We start from the raw sequence: 18,693 nt of genomic DNA, 5'->3' as shown, positions 1-18,693 counted from the left end.
GATGGGATCATATCTTAAAAAAAAAAATGAAATCAAGCAGTGAGAGAGAAATATTGGGAGGAGAAAGGGAGAAATTGAATGGGGCAAATTATCTCTTATAAAAGAGGCAAGCAAAAGACTCATTAGTGGAGGGATAAAGAGGGGAGGCAAGAGAAAAACATGAGGTCTACTCTCATCACATTCCACTAAAGGAAAAAATAAAATGCACACTCATTTTGATAGGAAAACCTATCTCACAATACAGGAGAGTGGGGGACAAGGGCACAAGCAGGGTGGGGGGGATGATAGAGGGGAGGGCATGGGGAGGAGAATGCAATCCGAGGTCGACACTCATGGGGAGGGAAAGGATCATAAGAGAATAGAAGTAATGGGGGACAGGATAGGATGGAGGGAAATAGAGTTAGTCCTATACAACACAACTAGTATGGAAATCATTTGCAAAACTACACAGATTTGGCCTATATTGAATTGCTTGCCTTCCAAAGGGAAGGGGTGGAGAGGGAGGGAGCTAAAGAAGTTGGAACTCAAAGTGTTAGGATCAACTGTAATGTTCTTACCACTAGGAAATAACAAATACAGGTTAAGGGGTAAAGAAAGCTATCTGGCCCTACAGGACAAAAGAGAAGACGGGGACAAGGGCAGAGAGGGAAGATAGAAGAGAGAGCAGATTGGTTACAGGGGCAATTACAATGCTTGGGTTGGGGGGGGAGGGGAGAAAAGGGGAGAAAATTTGGAACCCAAAATTTTGTGAAAATAAATGTTAAAAGTTAAATAAAAAAAAATAAAAATAAAAAATAAAAAAATAATAAGCAAAACACACAAAATAACAATCTTCACATAGGTTGGATTCATTCTATATTGTAGATCCAGTTCGGATGTTTAATAAATATTAATTAGCATTTAAATATGCAATCATAGCCATTGGTAAATTATTTTTGCAAAAACTAATCAACTTTTAAAAGTGTCAAGCAACATACTAACGGACAATGTGTATAGTGAAGCCTCCATTCATAAGACCAACACTCAAACTGCCTTTCAGTTAAGAATTAAATGACTTCTTTTTCTTTTAATTTTAACTGAACTTTTGGAAATCCTTTCTTTTTTGATTTAACATAAGATGAAATATCCAAGAAATTTTTTGTGTTGTAAAGAATACAATTGATTGAAAACATTAGGAAAAATCAGGAAATTTTTCCCAAACCTAACAGGATTAATAAAACATTTCAAAATGAGAACTGGAAGCAATATAATGACTACTAGATTTTTATCAATGTTTAATTAATAGCCTCACAAAATTTCCTAATTTTAAGTATGACCCAAAATCCTTTAACCATGAAATTATTTCAGCACTTTTGAACTAACCATGGGAATAACATTACAAATCCACCCATTCAGGAAAAAAAAAATTCATACAGAACATCAATGCATTATTTTTTATTTGTAAAAATTGAACACCAGTCTATTAAGCAATATTGTTTTTAGAAAATACTAAATCAAAATAATAATAACTAATATTTAAAGTTTGCAAAGAGCTTTACATATAGTATCTTATTTGATTTTTCACAACAACCCTTCAAGGCAGGTGCTTTTATTATCCCCATTTACAGATTAGGAAACTGAGATAGTAACCTTGAAAGGGTTACATAGTGTCTGAGGCACTTCTTGATTCCAAGTTCATCATCCTGTGCACTACCCTGTGATGTTAAACGGCCAAAGAAGTTAGTAACAAAGTATTACTAATTAAACTTAAGATATATTTATTTAAATTATTTGATATGAACTCATGACCTCCTTTCTCTTCTTTCCAGACTACCTAGTTTTTGCATTATTATTAACTGTACTACAAATTCAATTCATACTAGACAGAAACTACCTTTACCTTTTTTTCTTATAAATGCTGCTTTCTATCTAAATAGGAGAGTGATTTATATACATTTTACCATTTGAGCCTCACAAAAATCCATTACAGTCACTTTTGGAGAATACAATTATTTCAAATTAAACCTTTATCACCCATATGATATAACTGAACTCAGAATGGTTTGAGAGCTGAAAATTATAAACTCTCATTTTACAGATGAAGGAACTAAGATTCAACACATTTCAAATCAAAGGATACTTCCCTTCAGTACCTCTACCATCTAAAATATAAATCTTCTGAAATTTCCACCGCTACCCCCTCCTTTTTAAAAAGTAATTCCTCCATTCCAAAAAGGGGCACTAAGATTAAAAACTAGTAAAAAGAATGTAAAAAGCATCTATAAAACATTTTTTAAAAACACAGAAGAGAGCAGGATAATGTTAATATTACCACATTAAATTTTATGTATATGTCAGTGTGTGTGTATACATACACACACATACGTTACTTGAGTGTAAGCTATTACAGATTCACCACTTCATATACAATTCCCATTTTTAGACACTTTTGCATGTGTAATGTTAATGTTGGTTGGTGATTTCCTAATTTATAATGAAAAAAATTAAAAATTAATTTTTAAAAATGTAGAAAGAACAATGCATTTACAGCCAAAAGATCTGGGTTAACACTCAGTTCTACTACTTAACAACCTTGTGCAAATCACTGTTCCTCTAACGGGGCTCAGTTTCCTTACTTGTAAAAAACAGACTGAACTTAAGTGATCTCCAAGGTACTTTCTAATTTTGACATGATGTTCAGTCCTGGCTTAGTCTCACAAATAAAGTCAAGGAGAGAAATTATTTGTAAGTAACAAATGGTGTTTACATCTAGGATCTCCTTTCTTCTCAAGTTTCCGGTTTGAGGCTCAACTGCCTCGGATACCAAGGGAGGGCATGAAAAGAGCTGTAGTTCCAGCTCTCTTCTGGCATCTAACCACAGGTTTAGGATCCAGAGAAACTGGAAAGCTTAGCCTTGGTCTTTCCATGGAACACAGAACGGAAAAAGAAATAAAGGGGGAGAATGGGATCAGAAACAATTTGTCCAGAATAGAGTTGTGAGCATTGTTTATGTTTCTTTCCTCTTACACCTTCCCAGATAGTAGGCAAAGAGTTAGCTGCTCCTTTAATTTTTAGTGAGGAAAAAAAGAATCAATGCTCAGAAGATCCTTTACTGTTATCTCAAATACTATTCTATAGCAAAAGAGAAAAGAGAGGTGAGAAAAGGTGGGAAGAAATTATTCGGACAAAACATTGTTTTTAATGTTCTTCCACAAATGTTAGAGGAACAGAAAAAGGGAAAAAATACACAGAAGAAAAATAATTATGCAAAAATGGCATTTTTTACATTAGATAAGTAACAAAGATTTTAATTGTCTGGCTTCTGACATTTTATTTCATTTCCTTAAAAATCAAAATTCATAGACTTCATATCATCATGAATATTCCTTTCCTTTGTACAATCCACATTACAGTTTAAAATTATTTTTTCCCAACCATATTTGCATGAACCACGAAACCATGTCTAACTTTTTTTTAATGTGGAGAAACAATACAATTAAATGGAATATATTGTCTCCCAGGGGTTTATAACCTGGAGTCCATGAACTTCCTTGTCTTATTTTAATATTCTGATAACTACATGCCAAGATAGCTGATTTCCTTAGCCATCCTATATATTTTATTTTATGAACCTTAAAACATTATTCTGAGAAGGGGTCCATTGCCTAAAGAGTCTGATACAAAAAAAATTAACAAACCTTGTCTTAAACACTAACACTTCAAATACAAATTTTCTTCAAAAGCTGTTTCATTTGTCTACTGTTTTCCAAAAACCCATATTAATCTACATGATAATAGTCCATAAAAATTCTTTCAAAATTCAGTTACAGTTATTATTTTATTTCTTTGCGAGGAAGTAAAGCAATTGAGATTAAAAAAAAAAAAGTGTTGAAGCTGATTAAAATAGCTCTTCCCAGAAAGGTAATATGGGAAATAACTAGTGAAACAAAATTATAATGTATCAAAATGTGGTCAGATGTGTTTAAAAACCATTCCTCATCTGTGCAAACCACACAAACCAAAATTTACAATAAAAACTAGTTTGTATCTACTTTTGCTACATTTTCCAGTTACACTTTCAAAGTCATACTTAATTCTAAAGATACAAAGTTATTGATTTTTATGAGAAAACACTTTGATGACACCAACTTATAATAGCTAATTGTTTGAATACATTTTGTTTAATATTCAATTTTAAAGCCTCAGAATTAGTACAAAAGGAGGGACAAAGGCAAAAGAGGAAGCTGAGACAAAAAATATAGGAATCTTTTAAATTTCTCCTAGGGTATTAAAAATATTTGATTCATCAAAATTTCATTTGTAAGTAAACTTGGTGGGGACATATCTACTGTATTAAATAAAGGAACAGGTACAAAAATATATTATATAGCTATTGAACACTACATTCCTTTGGTAACTCAATTAAATATTTCTGTAGGATCATAGGAGTATATATTTAGCACTAGAAGGGCCCTTAGAAGCTATGAACCAACTCCCTTATTTTACGGAGGAAAAAACAGGCACAGAAAAGTTCAGAGTCACACAGCTATTAAGTGTTTACGGCAGGATTTGCCTTAGATTTGCCTCAGATCTTCCTGATTCCAAAGTTCAAAGTCCTGTCCTCTAAGTCAACTAAGCCTTAAGGCGGCAGGTTCCCCATTCCTGTTTTAGACTTTTAAAGCTTCCTAAATCTTCAACAATACAAATGTTTAATAAATATGGATGTTTATAGTAAGTATTCCCATTTTCTGTATAGCAACTACCCATCAGAAATTCTGGGATGTTCACATAATAACAAATGGGTTCATAATAACACATAGCTGAAATTTTTAGAATTTACAAAGAACTTTTTTTTACAAGTACAAGAGAAGCAGCAAGGCTTAGTGAATACACAGCCAGGCTCTGGGAAAGAACTACCTGCGTTCAAGTCATTGTCCAGTCTATGTATCCCTGAACAAGTCACTTAAACTCTCAATGCACTAAGCAACTCTAAAACACTCCAAGACTTTAAGGCTACAAAGAAGGTTCAGGGATCTAAACTGGCAAAAGAAGCTTCCTCACCAGAGAATTCCCTGTACCAGTGAAATCACAATTCTATCTTCTTTAAAAAACACATATTGCCTTGTTTACCTACACAACACACAGCCTAAAATGGACAGACAGGCAGTCTTGGAGGGTTGGAAAACCCTGGCATTAGGTCCTATCTCTGAAGTATAAGCACAGGCAAGCCACTTAACCTCTCAATGCACTAGGCAACTCTAAAACACTGAATTACAGATTAAATTACAGAATTGCCCACAGTGACAAAATCACAGATCCCATTCAGAAAAGAATCCTCAACAATACTTTATGCAGAGATTCTTCATCTGGGTTCTGTGAATGTCTTTTTTTTTATTTTTCAATAACTATTTCATGTTTTCTTTGTAATCCTATGTATTTTATTGTATGAATTTAAAACATTCTGAGATGGGGTCCACAGACCTCACCAACAGGGTCCATGACACAAAAAAAGTTCAGAACCCCTTCTTTAGGGTAGGAACATAATATCTTTTTGCAGATGCAGAAAATGAAACTCAGCAAGTTAAATGACTTGCCTTAAGTCATATGGTTTGTCTCAAAATAGTGAGTGACAAAAACAGAACCTAAATTCAAGTTTGGTGCATGAAGTCTAATGTTCATTTTTGGGGAAGGGCAATTGGAATTAAGTGATTTGCTCAGGGTCACACTGCTAGCGTCAAAGTGTCTGAGGCCAATTTGAACTCGGGTCCTCTTTTGAGTCCAGAGCCTGTACTCTACCCACTGCACCATCTAGCTGCCCCCAATGCTCTCTAATAGTTGGTTTCTGTAAAACCAGGATTAAGAAGCAATTTGTACAAAATATGAATGCAAAATAAAGGCATTTTGTTTACTAAATTTATTAAAACATGCCAGGGTTTTCCAACCCTCCAAGACTGCCTGTCTGTCCCTGAACCTTCTTTGTAGCCTTAAAGTCTTGGAGTGTTTTAATTTATTAAAACATTTATTAAAACATATATATATATATATATATATATATATATATATATATATATATATATATATATATATATAAAACACTGAAGGATGTCCAAGCCCTAGGCTCATCTCTGTCAGCCATGGAACAAAAGCTTAAAGTAAACCCAATAATAATAGGAAAATATTCTTCAATAAAAGGAAATAACTTCTATTTTGGCAATGAAGAAAAAACTGTAGCCAGAAAGTAAGGTGTGGTATTTTTTTCTGTTTTTTTTATTTTTTTAACTTTTTTCAATCTTTCAATTAGTCAACAATAAGCAACAAGCATTTACTACAAATAAGCACACCATAGTTTACAAAAAAATTAAAAGAATGAATTCCATCCTCAAAATGTTCACTAATTAGGTAAAAAAATATGCATGAAATAAATGAACAGCAGACAGGGATGCAAAGCAAGTACAAATGAATACAATGCTAACTGAATAGCATTTTAGAAAATAAAAGAATGAACAGAGTTCGGCAACAGGCACCAACTTTTCTTGAGGTAGTTAGGCACACTACTATTCTAAGATCATCAAAAAGTCAACCATCCTGAATGCCACAGGTACATAAAACAATGTACTTTATTAGGGCTGGGGAGTCAACTTGAGCACACATACACTCACCACCCCCCCCCAAAAAAAAGAAAAGTAACAAAAGAGAAAAGAAAAAACTCTGTCTTCAGTCAATCTTTTGAAACAAACTCCAGCACCACCTCCAAAAAGAAGTCTTTCCTCATTGCCCCACTTATTAAATTAAGGCTTTCTCCCTACTCAGAATTTCTTGTACTTACTTTTCTGGATCAATTTATCCCTTCAATACAATATAAAAAGGAGGAGCTATTTTTTATTGCCTTTGTATACCCAGAGCTATATTTTAATTTATGTAGTTGTAATTTGTACTTCCTCCCCTCATAACTACTTCGTAGGGTTAAAGTGAAGTCCCCCTCAAATCAAATAATGTAAAGCACTCGATAAACTTTAAAGCATTATGTATCAGCTATTAGTCTCTTTTACTATCATTAATGCAATCTTGGCAAGCCAAGCCAAACAAAAATATTTTTGAAGGGGCAAGTTTGGCAAGTTTGAATTAAAGAAAAAGCTATCTGTGACAACAGAAATTCCAGTTAATCCAAATAGTTCAATCTTATCAAAGTCTTATTTACTTCCCCATTCCATGCACTAGGACCATGCTATACTAATACAATATACTAATATAACATTAATCTCTATAGTAATACCCTTATCTGGCTACACCAAAAGTTGTTGGATGTGAAACTTCCATGACCCTTTGTATTAAAAATGACACATCTTACAGCAAGATAACATTTACAGTTATGTATCTGTATTTTATATCTTTAATAACAGTAATTACAGTTCCAAAGCTCTGGGTCATATTTTTAGTTTTTATTAAAATATTTGTGACTAAATTATTTTAGAGCTGGGATAATTTCTTTCAGACCAGAGAAGTTGTTCCTGGCATAGCAGATAAAGTTATGGACATGAAGACAGGAGACCAGAATTCAAACCCTAACATTTACTATATATGTGACCCCTTGGCAAATCACAACCTTTCTCAGCCTCAGTTTCTCCTCATCTGCAAAAGTGGAGATAACATCTACAGCACTTACCTCATGGGGTTGTAAGAATCAGATGAGATCATCTTAAATGGTATTTTTTTTAAATATAGCCTCCAATTACCTGGGAGAAAACTTAATTTTAGAGATGTTGCCAATAAAACTATAAATAAACTGCATATAATTCTAATAGGAGGCAAGATTCTGGATTCTAATCTCAGGTCTAACTACCTGCTGTATCAGGGATGTAAGCAACCTTTCTGGGCTTCAAATTCTTCACCTGTAAAATTGGGAGACTTATTAGATGATTTTATCTGCTCTAAAATTCTTTTGACTATGCATCAAACAAAATTCAATGAGACCAATTTATGCAATGAGCTCAATTAGCCTGAGTGGAAAGACACAAAAAATGGAATTCCTACCATCAAAAGACTTAGTTTGAAGGAAGTAAGAAAATACCAGGGACACACATACATAATAGGTAAATTATTCTGACTTAAAAACCATTTTTATTTAAATTATGAAGCAAAAAAAAAAAAAAGACCATTTCTTTCCTACCCACAAGTGCAAGTATTACAGGTAAAAGAATTCTCTGCAAAAGAATAGATGCATTCCTTACAAGACAGCAAGGCAATTATAACAATTTTTTCCAACTCCTCTTTCCCTTCCATATATAACTGTTGACAAAACTAGTCACACCAAAATATACAAATAATAATGGCATGCGGTAAAAATTAGTATCCAGGGTGTTAGTCTAAATCAATTCACTGCATTAATTACTGAATATGACAGAACTTCAAAGTAGTTATGGAGTTTAATCAGAGAAACTGGACTAAAAAGTGTAGGAATAAAAAAAGAAGAAACCACCAAGTCTGAATTAAAGAAAAAGCTATCTGTGACAACAGAAATTCAATTAATCCAAATAGTTCAATCTTATCAAACTGACAAGATTCTCTTCCAACTAATCATTTCTGAAATTAAATAAGTGCAATTATATTTCCATCTTGATTTTTCTCTGAAAACTTTTTTAAAGAGAGCCTAGGGAATCAAGAAGGAATATGAGAAGCAAAGGGCCCCAATAAACCAAAGGAAATACTGAATTTAACTTATCTGTACTTTAGGACACAGCTGACATATATTCCCAGTACTATCTATACTATAAATACTACACTATACTCCCACTATCTATCTATAAAAATATATAGTTTTCTGTATAACTCAGGCTGCCCTAAATGCATACTATCAGGGATAAAAGGGAGGTCAATAATTATAAATAATGAAATAAAACTGAGCACATAAAGAAGAATCAGGAAGATAGAATATTTCCACATAACCATAAAAATGCAACTTACACTGGACTTTCTCCAAAAGATAAGCACATTTACCCCTTCAAAAATATTTTCGTTTGGCTTCCTAGACAGTACAGTTGAAGACTTAATTATGAGCTACCCTGCCACTACAGTAGAATTCTGAAGGTTTCCTTTAATTACCTGCTTCTTAAGCCAGCCTTACTTGGACTTACAATCCCCGAGCTTTTTGATGGTAGTTTTCGTGGTAGGTTTTTCTTGAAGGGATGAGGGGCGGGGAGTAATTAGGGGTCCCTCTGGACCTGGATCCCCGGCTGACAGGACGGGAACGAGCAGACCAGAGCTGGTCAGGGAGGGCAGAGAGCAGGGACGCCTGACCTGGTCACCGTCACTGCCTCCTCTTCCTCCAAGCGACAACCAGACCCGCCACCTTTTACCCAATTCTGTCCTCTACCAGGCTTGGGAAAGGGGATGGATGCTACACACGTAGAGGAAGGAAAAGACCCCGACCCCTTTTCCGCAGGGGCACAAAGGCCACGCCGTGCCATGGGAGCCACGCTTCCTTCCCGGCGGCACACACATCGAGGGAGCGGGAGAAAGTAGGCTTCCTCCCCCGCCGCTCACCACCTGGGCCCGGCCGCCTTCCAGGGGACACGCGCGCGCACGCGCACACACAGGGACGGACGGACGGACGGACATACACACACACGGACACACATACAACACACACACACACACACACACCCACCACGGCGGGGGCAGCGCGGCGAGATGAGAAGCGTGACACCGCGCACACGTGCGCGCGCACACACCCCACCGGGGCCGGGGCAGCCTTCCCTGCCGGCCGCGCGCGCGCGCACACGCACCCCCCCACACACACACCACACACCACACACACACCACACACACACTCACACACACACACACACCACACACTCACACACACGCGCGCGCGTGCACTCCCGCCTCCTCCTCCTCTCACTCACCGGCATCATCTCGGGCAGGTTTCCGAATCCTCGGCCGCCGCCGCCGCCGCCGCGGGACTCCGCAGTCCCCGCAGCACGGACAAGCACCGGCCCAGGCTCCGGCGCCGGGCTCCCGTCTCCGCAGGCGCGGCCGCTCCCGCTCCGCACAGGCCGCGCGCCGCCGCCGCCGTCGGTCTCTAAGTCTAACGAGCGACAGCCCTCGGCGGGCAGAACCCCAGTCAAGGGCGGGGGTGGGGGTGGGGGTGAGAGGAGGCGGCGGTTGCTGCAGAGCTGCGAACCCCCGCCCCTCCTTCCTCCCTCCCTCCCGCCTCGGCGGGAGCCCCAGACACCGCCTCCCCTGAGATCCCACCGCTGCCGGTGCTGCCGCCGCTGCCGCTACCACAGCCGCTCCTGGCGCCGCGGCCCCCGCAGCCTGACCCTAGCCTTTCCTCAGCCTCGGCGAGGCTCCGCCCCCCGCGCCCTGCCGCCACATAGGGGCAGCTACCGCCTCCTCATTGGCCGAGAGGCGGGGCCGCAGCGGGGCCCGCCCACCTCCTGCCTGCTCTCCTGCTCTTCCTCCCTCCCTCCCTCCCTCCCGCCCTCTCACTGTCCCGGGGCAAGTGGGCTGCGAGTGCCTCCTCTACCCGGGAGGGTGCATCCCGAGTGAAAACTAGGTCCCCGAGGAAAAGCGGGGGAGGGGCTTCGTGTGCGCGCTCTGCCCGCCATAGCATCTCTTCCCCTTCCTTTGATCCTTCCCCCAATTGTTTCTGTCGTCAGGTTTCTGAGTCTGTGACCCACAATCTTATTGTTTTATAAATGAAGAAACAGGCTCCCGGAGATTAAGTGACTTGTCCCGGGTCCCCCAGGTAAGAAGGTACGGAGCTAAGAAGCCAGGGCCTACAAATCCGCCCTTCCCCCGCCGTGGCTGCCTTCAGCAGCTGCGGCAATGCGCCAGCCTGCGGTGGGCACCATTTCCCTTTCGGGAGGAGAAAGGAGGGTTTGGGGACACAATGGCGTTGTGGTCCTGCCCTCTTCCTGCCTCCTCTCCCCTTCCCCCTAACCTGCTTTTGCTCGCGGGGCCCCCTCGGGGCGATGCACTAGGAGCCTCCCTTTGCTCCCTCCGCCCAAGCACTTAAGTCCCAACTCAACCTGCAGCCCCGCGGGAGGCCCGCACTCCACCCTTTCCTCCCACGCCTTCCGTGGCCTTGCATCCTTCCCCCCGCCCCCTCCCCCAGCGGAGCGGATAAACCTGAGCCCTGCCGTTCCGCAGAGCCCGCGGGGCATTTCTACCCGAACGCCAAGGGGCTCCCTCTAACATTCCCACACACACATGTACCCTCCTGTACCCGGGCGCGCGGAAATGCCCGGGCACGCAGAAAGCTCCGGCTGGTTTGACTGGAGGGGAAATGGGAAGTGTTTGCCTTGGGGTCCCCACCTTCCCCCCTCACCCCGGCAACTGACAATAGACTTGGACGGGTGGGCTGGAGCTCCAGGCTGGAGGCGCTCGGCAGCCCCGTGTTCCGAGGGAAGTGGCTGCCCCTTCCCCAGCCCCAGGTGCCAAAGCACTCGGTGGAGGGAGGACTCTCCCCCGCCACCCTAAACCCGAGGCCCTAGTGCAGAAAGGGGCTGTGTGCGGAAGATAACGTTCCCCCGCCGCCCCGGCGGGACAAGGTGTCAGCTTCTCTTTACCTGTTTTCCAATGGGGACACATGCGACATCAAGAAGTGCTGGGGATGACACTTCACCAGGGGGGCGGGGATAGGAAGACCCGCCCACACAGCCTAATTATAATGGCCATTTCTGCGGTGCTTTCAAGATTGCTAGGTGCTTTTCTCTTTACCGGCTCCAGACGGGCCTCCTGGTGCAGAAATAAATAAGGGAGCTGAGTTTAGAACCCGAAGCCTGGTTTTGAATCCGTAGTCAATCATATGTCAGATCTCGTGGTTTCTACCCAGGCGACATAATTCGCATCATACATTCGATCCTTCTACTTACACAGCCAGGTAAAGGCCTCCGGATTGGTTCCCCTGCCTCGAGTCTCTTCCCCACTCCAATTCATCCTCCACATAGCTGACAAAATGATTGACTGCCTAGGTTACTCCTCTACTCAATACACTGCAGTTCTTCTTGCCTCTAGAATAAAGTAGGAACTTCTCTGTTTTCGCTCTCAAAGCCCTTCATAGCCTAGCCCCAGCTTATCTCTCCTGTCTATACCTTTACTACCACCATCACGCTTAGAAGTCTTCAATGGCTTTCTCTCTGTTCTTCGAAATGGACACTCCACCAAAGAGTTCCCATCTCCTTGCCTTTGCACTGACCATCCCTCAGGACAGGGATGTACTTGCTTCTCCTGTCTCGTAGAATCATTCTCTTCCCTTCCAGACCAACATAGATATATATGTGTATATATACATACTATATGTAAGTAGACCTTTTAGACCACCTGCACTACTACTACTCTCCTCCCCAAAAAGCTTGTATTACTTTGTTTATCCTCTGTATGCCCACCACCTTTGCAAGCTCCTGAGATTGTTTTAATCTTTGTATTTGTATCCCAGAGCAGAGCCTACCACATAGGAGGTACTTAATAAATTCTTGTTGATTAATTAACTGTTGTGATTCTGGTAAAAATCAAATCTCACATGTTACAATTAGAAGGACCAGAATTTAAGTATACCTCAAAGGCCCACACTGTATCAATTGACCCAGTGCTATTATTTTATCCACAATACAAAGAAAACAGAGGTAGAAAAAAAAATCTATTTCACAGAAAAACTTCAATAAAAAACTTTGTGTCAATGAATGAATCTGATCCTTCTAGTGTTAATGTGAGGTGTTTGAGCCTTCCAGTGAACAAGAACAAACAGTGAGCGAACATTTCAAGCCTTTCCTGAGGTATAAATGCCTTGTCTTAACTTTGTTCATCGTTCTGGTTGCATTCATCTGGAGACTCTTCAGCTTATCAATGCTCTTTAAATGTGAGCAGCATGGTGTAGGTGGATAAAATTCTAACCTTGGAATCAAAAACTCTGTCATGCTTTCATAATCTTAGATAAGTCAGTTACCTCAGTTTCTTTATGTGTAAAATTAGGGTCTTGGACTAGATGTTTTCCAAATTCTCTTCCAGCTGTAGATCTCCAACATCAGAAATTGTCTATTGGACATTTCCAACTGGATGTTATCTAGCCATCCCATATCCAAATGTCCAAACAGATTTCTCTGTCTTTTCCCAAAAAAGCTATCCCTCTTCCTAACTTCCCCATTTCTGGCAAGGGCAAGACTATCCTTCCTGTTACCTAGGAGGGAAATATTGAAGTTATCCCAACTCCTTACTCTCCCTCACCCTTCCCTTCATATCCCAGGAGTTGCCATTCTACTTCCACAACTCTCTAGATCCAGCCTTCTCTCCACTTGAATGAATGAAAAAGCATTTATTAAGCAATTACTATGTGCCAAGCACTGTGCTAAGTGCTCAGGATACAAATTCAAAAGCAAAGATAGCTCCTGTCCTCAAAAACCTTAAATTCTAGTGGGGAGAAAAATGACATAGAGAAGTTGTAACCAAGGACACATTGGTCCAAAAAGTTTCTATGATGAGGGGCAGGGCTTGGGACAGTAGTAGATTGACACAGCCCAGTCAAGAACACTTGCAGAGTTGTTTTAATTCAGTATTCCACTTCCGTAATTAGAAACTCTGCCATTTTCTTATCTGACCATGACCTATCATTTTACCTCTCCCTGTACTTCACCCTTCCTACCCATGCTCTTCTCCTTCATCAAGACCTTCATTTCCTCCTCAAACTGCATCAGTACTTTCTCAGGCTATTATTAGCCCTGTTCTAGCTTCACTTTCCTTCCTCTCCAACCTTAGCCCAATAGTTAGCCATTTCACCTCTACTCTGTCCTCTGCTCTTGAATCCTCTTGCCCCCTTGTCCCACCACTACTCTATTCTTGCCAAACCTTAGCCTGGATTACTCCCACTAGGAGGGAATTCCACAACTGTGCTTACTGGGTTCACTAAACATTCATGATATCCAACCTCAACAGGACCCTCACTGCATCAAGACAGTTCTTTTATTCCTCCCTAATGGATTCCATATCTCCCTACAGAAGCTATTCCAAATCCTATCTCTTCAAACCCCTCACACATCCTCCTCCTCCTTGTTTCTCAGCTAAGGACCTTTCCTCTTTAGACAGTTGACTAGCAATTATTAAGTGACTACTGTATGCCAAACATCATACTAAGCACTGGAAATATAAAGAAAGGCAACAAATAGCCCCTGCTGTCAGGGAGCACACTGTCTAACAAGAGAGACAATATACAAGGCACTATGTACGAGCAAGATACATACAAGATGAATTGGAGATAGTCTCAGAGGGAAATCACTAAGATTAAGGACCATGAAAGACTTCTTGCAGAAGGTGGAATTTTAACTGAGACTTGAAGGAGGCCAAGATACCTAAGCATTAGAGACAATGAAGGAGAGCATTCGAGACATGGAGAACAACTAATGAAAATACTCAGAAGTATTGAGACCATTTGACATGAACTCCCTCTTTTCATACTTTCTTCATCTCCAAATCCCCCACTCGCTTCTCCTTTCCCCAGTCTCTGACAAAGTGATCTTTCTCTTTACCAAAGCCAACCCCTCTACATGTGCCCCAGATCCCATTCCCTCCTGTCTTCTCCAGCAGATCACATTCTCAATCATCCACTCTCTTTTGAATCTTCCATCTTTCTCTGTCCCTACCAATTGGTTCCTTCTCTATTGCCTTCAAACATTCCCAAGTCGTCTACATTCTTAAAAAAAAAAAAATACTATGCCCTATCATCCCTTTAAGCCACCATCCTTTATCTTGCCTCCCTTTCTCGTACAAATTATTTGTAAAGATTATCTGTACTAGTGACCTCCACTTCTCCTTTCTCTCCTTCAATCCTTCATATTCTGACTCTCCACTTCCCTCTTTTGAAACGGCTTTCTTCAAAGTAACCAGTGATCTCTTAAATGCCAAATCTGATAGTTTGTACTGAGTCCCAAGCCTTCTTAACCTATGTGCTGCATTTGAAACTGTTCACTCCCCCAGTACCCTCTCTCTTCTCTGGGTTCTGGTGACACTATTCCCTTCTGGTTCACCTCCTGCCTGTCTGACTGCTTCCTTTGCTGGCTCATTATCCACACTATTTCTCCAAAATATAGGTGTTCCCAAAGGTTCTGTTCTGGATCCTCTTCTCCCTCTACACTCTCTATCAGTAACCTCATCAGTTCCCATGGATTTAACTATCATCTGCATGGATAAGACAGACAGACAGATAGATAGATGATAGATAGATAGACAGACACAGACAGACAGATAGACAGACAATAGATAATTGTTCATAAATATATGTCTCTGTATTTTACATAAGCACATGTGCATGCACACACATGTACACATACACACCCACACACTCACCCCCCACACACACACACACAAATGGACAGCCCCAAATCTCTCCCTTAAGTTTCAGACCCAAATCAATAATTATCCATTGGACATTTCAAACTAGATATTCTAGAGTCATCTTAGACTCAACATGTCAAAAACTGAGATGATTATCTTTCCCCCTAAACCCTCTCCTCTTCCTAACTCACCTATTTCTGTTGAAGGCATCACCATCTTTCCAGTGTCTCAGGTTTGAAATTTCAACATTATCCTGATATATTTACTCTCCCTCACCCCATTTAGCTAATTAGTTGTCAAATCTTGTTTCTACTTTCACAATATCTCTCAAATCCAACCCTTTCTTTCCATAGCTACAATCTTAGTTCAGGCCCTTTTCACTACTTGCCTCGGTTACTGTAATAGCCTTCTAAATCATCTCCCTGCCTCAAGTTTCTAACCTTTCCAGTCCATTCTCCACATGGTAGCCAAAGTAAGTTTTCTTAAGCATAGATACGATCATGTGCCCCCCCCCCCCATTTGATCAACTCCAGTGGTTTCTAATTGCTTCTAGAATACAATATGAATTTCTCTCTAGCTCGTAAAGTCTTTCACAACTTGACCCCAACCTATCTTTACATCCTTGTTGGACATTACTCCCCCTGCTGCAATTAGTGATCTAGCCAAACTAGTTTTGGCCAGCCTCATAAGCTTTATTCCTACCTTTGCACTGGCTGGAGCCCATGCATAGAAGGCATTCTTGTCTTAACTATACCTCTTAGGATCCTTCCTTTCCTTTAAGATGTAGGTCAGACACCATCCCTTGTATGCAGCCCTTCCTGATCACCAGCTCCCCATCCCCAACCCCACCCTGCCACCTCCACCACCACCACTATTGTTAGTGCCTTCCTTCCTCAAAACATTGTATTTAACTATTTTGTGTATATTCACATTTATTTACTTCATGTATCTGCCATGTGTATGTTATTTGTACTTATCTCCCCCCCTCCCATTAGAATGTAGGTCCTTAACAAATACTTGTTGATTAATGGATTAACCATCATTCCTGGATTGAGAAGAGGAAGAGAAAAGAAAAAGATTCAAACACAAGAGCAAGGAGGTGGTTGTGGAGGATGAGGCAAGAGAAGAGGGAATAAAGTGAAGCATGGCTAGGATTTTCCTGATCTAGTGACCTGGAAAAGGCTGTCACCAATTAGGGTGGGAGTGGCTCTAATTGTGGGTGGCCAGGTATTTGTGAGGAGGTTTGTGTAAGACGTGACCAGAGAAGAGGGAGTGAGGGCATGACAAATAGTCTCTATAGGTGTAGCCTAGACTATTGCAATAGTCTCTTCATTGGTCTCCTTGCCTCAAATCTCTCCCCTTTCCAATCCATTCTCTAAACAGCTGGCAAATTAATTTTCCTAAAACATAAGTGTGATCACATCACTTGCCAACTCAATAAACTGTAATTAAATCAATACTATTATTCTATTACCATTCCTGTGACTTCCCTGAACAAAACACCCTTCCCTAGTTACCACTCACTGATGTGTATCATCTCCTTCTATTAGAATAAAAGCTTCTTACCTGTGAGATCCATGGAGAAGAGAATAATTTATGACCAAATGAGATAGAGGAAATTATGAAATGCAAAAGGAATCATTTTGATTACATTAAATTAAAAAGGGTTTGCATGAACAAAGTCAATGCAACCAAGGTTAGAAAGGAAGCAGAAAGCTGGGAAACAATTTTTAGTCACTGTCTGAAAAAGGCTTCATTTCTAAAATATATGGAAAACTGAATCAAATTTACAAAAATACAAAAGGGAATGCCATGTTAGAGATGGATTACACTCAGAAGACTGAATCACAAACAATGGCTGAAAGTTGCAAATATGTCAATTTTTGGCTAGGTATCAGGAAAAACTTCCTAACAATCAGAATTGTTCTGAGGTGGAATGGGCTACCTCATGAATTATCTACTTACCCTTCCTTGGAAGTCTTCCAGGAGAGGCTGGATGGCTACTTGTTTTGTATATGATATGTGGGAGATTACTTTCAGTTATGGGTCAAATTAGATGAACACGAAGTCTCTTCCAACTCTCAAAATTCTGTGATTTTGTGAAAATTATACTGAAGAATTCATCTCAACATGGATGGAAAGCTCTCTAACATGAAATTCTAAAGAACTCAACCAAAATAATTCCAATGAGGAAGAAAAGAAAAAGATAATCTAGAAAAATTTGTGTGATACATAAAGAACTTAACCAATTCAAATCTTTAAAAGTCACATCCAACAAAACTGAATATTGCAAAAATGATGAAAAATCAGTGTGGTCCCAAAGAAGAGATATGAAGACATTTATGTGTATCTTCCAAAAAATATGAGATGGAGGGAGATTCACAGATAGTAATTATAACTTTGAATGTGAATTAGGAAAAATGATAACATTTGGAAAAACAAAAAGTCAAAAATACCAAAGGAAATAATGAAAAAATATATAAAGGACAGAGGTTTAGCAGTACCAGATCTTAAACTGTATTATAAGGCAGTAATCCTTAAAACTGTCTGGCTAAGAAATAGAAAGGTAGAACAATGGTATAGAGTATACAATCAATTTACAGAAGCAAATAAGCATAATAATCTTGCATTTGACAAGTGTAAAGACTTAAGATTTTGGAATAAGAATTCATTATTTGGTAAAAATTGATGGGAAAACTGAAAAGCAATCTGGCAAAAACTGGGCATAGACCATTATCTTACACCCTTTACCAAGATAAGGTCAAAATAGATACATGACCTAGATTTAAAGAGAAATTTTTACAAGAAAATTAGAAAAACATGGAACATATTACTTATCAGACTTATGGATAGGAGAACAATTTATGAATAAACGAGAGAGAGAGTAAAGTCAGGTGTTAACTGGATAATTTCAATTACATTAAATTAAAAAGTATTTGTACAAATAAAACAAATATAGCCAAGATCAGAAGGAAAGCAGAAGTTGGGGGGAAATTTCTATAGATAGTTTGTTAGATAAAGGTATCATATCTAAAATATGTCAATTCTATAATTGATAAATGGTCAAAGGCTATGAACAGCCGGTTTTCTGATGAAGAAATCAAAACAATTTATACTTATGAAAAAATGTTCTAAATCATTATTGGTTAGAGAAATACAAATTAGAACAACTTTGAGATATCATTTTATGTCTGCCAGATCACCTAAAATAATAGAAGGGAATAGCACTATTGTTTTAGGAAAGACTCAGTGAATGTTATTTTGCCTATTATAAATATCCAAAATAACTATAAAAACTTATGAAGAAAGATGGTATCTGCATCCAGAGAAAAGCAATAAATAGAAGTATGTATAGAATAATTGTACATATGTAAGTATATATATGTGTGT

General features: G+C 39.7%; 1 protein-coding gene across 4 annotated transcripts in view; it reads right to left on the bottom strand.

Annotated features, from left to right (window-relative positions):
• Positions 1-18,693, bottom strand: part of PPP1R13B (protein phosphatase 1 regulatory subunit 13B) — a 240,566-nt gene that overhangs the window by 117,209 nt on the left and 104,664 nt on the right. Inside the window, exon 1 of one of the 4 annotated variants that reach the window (XM_072630080.1) lies at positions 11,550-11,698. The exons of 1 other annotated variant lie outside the window; for it this stretch is intronic. Coding sequence is in view for 1 of the 3 variants with exons in the window: in XM_072630079.1 (XP_072486180.1) it covers positions 9,882-9,890 (9 nt within the window). In the remaining 2 variants the exon portion in view is untranslated. Of the gene's footprint in view, positions 1-9,078; positions 9,638-9,881; positions 10,317-11,549; positions 11,699-18,693 lie in introns of those variants that run through there. 2 more of the 4 variants (XM_072630079.1, XM_072630081.1) reach the window with 2 other exon arrangements.

Source organism: Notamacropus eugenii, chromosome 1 (assembly GCF_028372415.1).
Source record: "Notamacropus eugenii isolate mMacEug1 chromosome 1, mMacEug1.pri_v2, whole genome shotgun sequence".
NCBI classification, from domain to species: Eukaryota; Metazoa; Chordata; class Mammalia; order Diprotodontia; family Macropodidae; genus Notamacropus; species Notamacropus eugenii.
Note: the sequence above shows the minus strand (reverse complement) of the source record. Positions and strands in the feature narration are given on the sequence as shown.